Raw genomic sequence first — 6,345 nt, 5'->3', positions numbered from 1 at the left:
GTTTTAATTATTCAATTAATTAATTAATCGGCAGAGGCTTTCCCCGCCCTGCGGTGCGCGGTGTAAGGAGCCCTCTACAGAGAACGCACTCTCATGCATTGTAAAGGCAGCTTCTGCGAGACAACAGGAGGGGACAGTGACAGGAGCTGACATTCTCAGAGAAACTTCCCCCACCCCTGCCCGCCGTGAGAGGGCCCGAAGTTCAGTCATAGAATGGTTTGGGCTGCAAAGGACCTTAAAGATCATCTTGTTCCAAACCCCCTTGTCGTGGGCACAGATACCTCCCACTAGACCACTCAAAAGCCCCATCCAGCCTGGCCTTGAACACTTCCAGGGATGGGGCACCCACGCTGGGCAACCTCTGCCAGTGCCTCACGACCCTCAAAGTAAAGAATTTCTTCCTAATTTCTAATTTTTTCCTCGTGGATCGTTGTATGTCCATGGGAGCTCCTGGCAGGAGACTCTCGAGGATGGATGGTTCCCCTTTGGCATTGGACGGTAGGGTCAGACCCCCAAGCACACAGGAACGTGCTGCAGCAGCACCGGTACCATTTATTACATGATTTAAATCCAAATACAAAATAGGGACTAAGGGAAGAAGAGCATCTGACCGCGGCAGGACAAGCCTGCCAGTTGCGGAGCAGACCTCGTGACAGGGAGCGAGATCCTTCCAGCCCCGTTAGCTGGAGCTTCCCTGCTCTGCCTTCAGCATCTCCGTGGAGGCAGGTTGGGGCTCCTCGTGGGCTGGGAGCGTCTCGTCCTGGCTCTTCACAGCTTGTGGCTTGGTCAGTGTGGTGTATATCCCCAGGGCCTGGAGAGAACGAGAGAGTCATGAGGAGGGGTGGAGAGGAGAGGGCCAGGCCCCAGCACGCTGCCACCTTCACCCCCTTGGGGGAAGAATCACAGAAGGGTTTACCTCGGAAGAGACCTTAAAGATTGTCTTGTTCCAACCCCTCTGGGGGTTGGGCAGGGACACCTTTCACTAGACTGGGCTGCTCAAAGCCCCATCCAACCTGGCCTTGAACACTCCCAGGGATGGGACAACCACAGTTTTCCTGGGCAACTTGTGCCAGTGCCTCATCACACTACTAGTAAACAATTTCTTCTTAATATTTAATCTAAACCTACCCTCTTTGAGTTTGAAGCCATTCTCCCTTGTCCTATCCCTAGATGCCCTTGTACAAGTCCCTCTCCAGCCTTACTGTAAGCCCCCTTTAGGTACTGGAAGGCTCTCTCTGGAGCCTCCTCTTCTCCAGGCTGAACAATTCCAATTCACTCAGCCTTCCCTCATAGGAGAGGTAATCCATCCCTCTAAACATCTTGGCAGTCTCCTCTGGACTCACTCCAACAGGTCCATGTCCTTCCTGTGCTGGGGACCCCAGAGCTGGATACAGTGCTCCAGGTGGGTCTCACCAGAGCAGAGCAGAGGGGCAGAATCCCCTCCCTCACCTGCTGCCCACACTGCTTTGGATCAGCCCAGGACACGAGTGACCACACTGACCTGTGCCACCATGTTGGTGACGTCGCCGGTGTTGGCGGGCAGCAGGACGGTGTTGGAGTCTTTGGCAATCTTGGAGAAGGCATTCACATACTGCTCTGCCACAGACAGGGAGGCAGCAGCACTGCCATGCTGGGGAGAGAGGGACGAGTCACGAACCACCATGAGCTCATCCGTGCCCACATGCCCAGCCCACCCCAGCTGGGACAGCAAAGATCCTCATTCCCTGCTGCTGAAAATGCCAGCAAGTGTCCAAGAGGAAGTCAGGTGCCACCCCAGCCACGTGTCAACTCCCCCTGTGCCAGCACCAAGACAGTGGCTGCCCCAAGGAGCTGTCACTCACCTGCTGTGACAGAGCAGCTGCCAGGAGCTGAATTGCCTCCGCCTTGGCCCTGGCCTTGACCAGCATGGCATTGGCTTCTCCTGCAAGGAACCACAGCAGAACACACGTCAGAACTGCTGCAAAGCACTTGCCAGGAGCAAACGCAGAAAATTTCAAGGAGTGAATCCAGACAAGTTCATGCATGCATAGACTTCTCTTCCCCAACAGCAGCATTGCCACACACCTCCAGCTGCCCGAGGCTGTGGCAGGGCAGCAGCATGAGCTGGAGCTCAGCACAAAGGCCCCAGCGGGGAAGGACCAGCGTGGCTGAGGACACCTGGCCCACAGTGATGTGGTCTCTCCCCAGCAGCATCACCCCTCAGTCTAGATGGCTACAGATCCCCACATGTTCTACCCTAAGGCATTACCAGCAGCTTTGTTGATTTGTTCAGCCTTCTCAGCTTCTGAGGCCAGGATCTGGGCCTGCTTCTGGCCCTCAGCCACGTTGATGGCAGATTCCCGCGTCCCCTCTGACTCCAACACCGTCGCCCGCTTCCGTCGCTCTGCCTCCACCTGCAAACACAGGTCAGACACCAGCCTGCCATGCCTGCACTGGGGTAAGGACACACTCCTGGGTTCTGCTGGGGCCAGCATGGCTCAGCAAAGCATGCGAATGCAGCTACAGAACACCGCATGCTCCTGCTGAGGGCTACTTCTGCTCCTCAGGCCCCACAACCCTTCCCAGCCCCATCCACACCTAACTGGACAGCTGCTTCCCCCTCCTCCCCTTCCAGCCTGAAGATCTGGTGCCCAGCTTTTCTCAAGAGGAGACTTTCAGCTCCGGGATTTGCTTCCCTATAGAGCCCAGCAGGGATTTTACAGGGAGCTGGCAAGCATTGGGTGTACCAGGCAGGGGCCACCACTGCCAAAATTAGGACAGGAATTATTTATTCAGTCCAGTAGCTGTATGTCTGCAACCAAAGTGCCTCTCACCACAGGAAGGGCCTGTGATGCCAGCTGCGGACAGGTAACAATGATGCTGTGTGGAAGAGGAGACTTCCCTCCTGTTCCAGACCTCCCTCCCAGAGAGCCACACCTGCATCTGCATGGATTCCTTCACACGTGGGGGCACATGGATGTCCTTGATCTCGTAGCGCAGGCACCGGATGCCCCAGCAGTCTGAAGCTTGGTTGATGGCATCCACAATGCTGGCATTGAGGGACTCTCGCTCCTGGGAGGCACAAAGGAAATGACAGAGAGCAAAGAAGAGGTTCTTAGCATGAGACAGGTGTCAGGAGGGAAACAGACACCCTCCACCACGGGCCAAGATATGCCAGAAAAAAGCCATCTCCAAAGGCATCAGGCAGGATCAGGTGTTTCCTGCAGCTCTTGAAGGGGTCACCATCTCCCAGGGAGAGCAGGGCCCGCAGTTGAAACTGCTGGGATACAAACATCCAGTGTACATCTGGATAAAACAGGAATGCCAACACCTTCTGTTTTTGCCCAGCAAACGCAGCACAAGGACTAGGGCGCCCCATGAACCATGCATCACTGGGTCTGAGCAATGAGTCACTGGCTCAAGAGAAACACAGGTGGACCAGCTGGGTCTGGGCACATGCCACCCATCACCCCCTTCCAAACAACCCAGGGCAGGGCAAAAAATAGCTCCTGTTAAAAAAACAATGGAAACAAGACCCATCTCCACAGATTCACCAATAGGTCAACTGAAACAGAAGCCCTCTCAGCAAAGGGCATTGGGCATTTTGCTATTAAGTGTATCAGCCTGGCCATGCAGGCTGCCCCACGGTTTCCAGAGACGCTGGGAGCTCTACGATCCACCTCCCCAGCTCACCCGGAAGACTCTGTCGAGGGAGAGTTTGCCAAGTTCAGATCTCATGGTGGTCTGGGCTAGCTGGGTCACTGCATACTCAGGATCTTCCACCCCATAGCTGGCCTGGAGAGCAGAAGCACAAAACAGAGTGGATAGGAGTGCCAAGAGGGACCCTGAACGAGGCAGGAGAGACAAACATAGCGCCAAGACAAAAACACCCCTGCCAGAAACATGGAGTCTGAAGCCTTGGGAGGGGTCAAGGTGCCAAACCCATCCACCAGGCAGCATACAGAGGCTGAAGCACACATTTTGGGGAGCAGGCAGAACCAGGAGAGAGGTATCTGAAGGGCAGGGATGGTACCTTGTAGGGGTCCATAACCCGCAGGTAGAGCACGCCGTCGATCTGCAGGGTGACATTATCTGCCAGGAGAGAACAACAGTTCCTGTTTACTGAAGCAGCAAAGAAAAAACATGGACAACCCTCTCTTCCTCAAAAGAGCTGGGCAGGTTTGTCCCTTTCCTTCCTGGCATAGCAGCAGGGCACAGAAGAAGGATTGGCTGAAATCGATCTCCTCATCTAAAGACTTTGTAAAAATGACCTTAATGTTCCCTAGAAAAACATTATGATGTTTTAATACAAAACAAGTCTCAGGTTTCCAGATAGAAACATTTCACACTGTAGTTCTTGTAAATAAAGATTTAAGGGGGGAAAAAATTAAACAAAACACTGAAAGCTAGAAATGTAACCTCTGTCCATTAACATTAGATTCATTAACCTGATCCAAAATCTCTTTTACAGAGGTGTTTTAGGGGTTTTTTGTGGTTCAGTAAAAGAAGACATCTGAAAAATGTATTCCTGGTCAGGTGCATTCAACCCAGCAAGGGGCAGCTGCAGGACCTCCTGGGGTGCCCCCTGCTTACAGCAGCAGCCTTCCAGCACCTAAAGGCAACACAAGAGAGCTGAAGAGGGAGTTTTCACATGGCCATGGAGTGGAAGGACAAGGGGGAAGAGCCTTAAGTTGATGGAGGGCAGTTTAGGTTAGATATTAGGGAAAAATTATTTACTGTGAGGGTGGTGAGGCATCACAGAGGTTGCCCAGAGAAGCTGTGGATGCCCTATCCCTGGCAGTCTTCAAGGCCAGGTTGGACGGGGCCCTGAGCAATCTGGTCTAGTGGAAGGTGTTCCCGCCCATGGCAGGGGGGTTGGAACAAGGTGATCTTTACAACCCAAGGTCCTTTGCAACCCAAATCATCCTGTGATCCTGTGATTTTATGGCCAACTCTGGGTTCCAAGGGATGGGGCTGAGTGCACGAGCCTGAGACAATTCCGCTCCTCCCCACACTGTTCCTTGCTCACCCCATATGCAGCAGAAGGGAAGGGGCAGGACATGGAAGCTGTTCCTCACCCAGTGTGACAGCTGATTGCTCTGGGACGTTAATGACGATTTCTTTGAGACTCTGCACATAACGAATCCGATCCAGGAGCGGGATGAGGAAGTTCAAGCCCTGAGAAGAGGGCAGGATTAGATAGGTGACAGTCAAACTAGAGAGAATTGTGCAAAGACCGTGCCACACACTACAGATGCTGCAGGCAGAGCAAGCACATTTCACACACAGAAGGGATTTCAGTTTCTGAGTGCTTTTAACACTCCACCAAGGGAAATCAGTCCACAGGCAGCCAAGAGGATTTCAGTCTGGGAGAATGAGCCCACCCCTCGGATCCTCATGCAAAGGACGCGCTTCGCTACAGCTTTAGGAACCTGCTGAATCCAGAAGGGGAGAAAAGCTGCTCCTTACAGGCTCGAGGATTCGGTGGAACTTGCCCATCCTCTCCACCACCCAGGCCTCCTGCTGGGGCACGAAGAGCACCCCAATGTTGACGGGCAGCCCAGAGTTCCAGCGGCATGGAGCCGGGGCCAGCCGTGCCGCAGCCTTCAGCTGCTGGGAGTGCTGGGGAACAGAGAAGGAACGGGATTGAGACCAGCACCACACCTGCTCCCCCATCTGGGATCGTGGCCAGGGCGCCAGGGCAGGAACGAACTCTGATGCCCCAAACAAGCCCATTCTCTAAGGGGACACAGGCTGTTCCCACAAGGATGAGGCTCAGGGCCCCAGGGACAGCCTTCTCCACAGCGCAGGGCAGCTCACTCCCACACTAGAGCTTCCTGCACATCTCCTCTCCTCTCACATTCCCCCTGGAATAGGCAGTAAAGCTCCCTGCCACCATAAGGGCAAGGAAGGTATGTGTAGGGCAAGGAAGGTGTGTGTGTGGGTCTCTTCTGCCCCACTCAACCCTATAACCTGGTGAGGCCTGTTCCCCCCAGCCCTCTCTGTCACCTCAGTCCCAGGCCACCCCTCTTCAATAACCTGTCCCTCCCCAGCTCTGGCTGCTTCCTGGACTCCCTCTGAGTTTTCCCTGGGGATTCCCTGGGCACCCACAGCCCCTCACTCCCACAACTCCCCTCACTCCCTCCCACACCTGGCTCCCCCAAACCTTCTTTCTAACCCCCCCCACACATCCCAAACTGGCTCCCAGACCTCCACAGCCCCACACGTCCATTTCTCCCACAACATCTCAGCCCTCCCTCACCACTCCCTATGCCCGGTCATGCCCACTAAACCCCACACATGCTCTGTACCCCCATCCCTGCCCAGTTCCCTCCCCCCAGCACTTTCCCAGACCCCCAAGCCCCC

General features: G+C 54.6%; 1 protein-coding gene across 1 annotated transcript; it reads right to left on the bottom strand.

Moving 5' to 3' along the window:
* Positions 1–532: 532 nt before the first annotated feature.
* On the bottom strand, positions 533–5,596 carry STOML2 (stomatin like 2). Its single transcript, XM_008927714.3, has 9 exons — positions 5,449–5,596; positions 5,058–5,157; positions 4,013–4,071; positions 3,673–3,774; positions 2,917–3,051; positions 2,249–2,393; positions 1,842–1,921; positions 1,502–1,630; positions 533–811 (listed from the first exon to the last, which is right to left on the bottom strand). Exons 1-9 carry the CDS (start codon positions 5,476–5,478, stop codon positions 680–682), a joined length of 912 nt encoding a protein of 303 aa, XP_008925962.1. The 5' UTR covers positions 5,479–5,596; the 3' UTR covers positions 533–679.
* Between the last annotated feature and the right edge of the window lie 749 nt (positions 5,597–6,345).

This window comes from Manacus vitellinus, unplaced genomic scaffold (assembly GCF_001715985.3).
Source record: "Manacus vitellinus isolate BGI_N305 unplaced genomic scaffold, ASM171598v3 scaffold_36_pilon, whole genome shotgun sequence".
NCBI classification, from domain to species: domain Eukaryota; kingdom Metazoa; phylum Chordata; class Aves; order Passeriformes; family Pipridae; genus Manacus; species Manacus vitellinus.
Note: the sequence above shows the minus strand (reverse complement) of the source record. Positions and strands in the feature narration are given on the sequence as shown.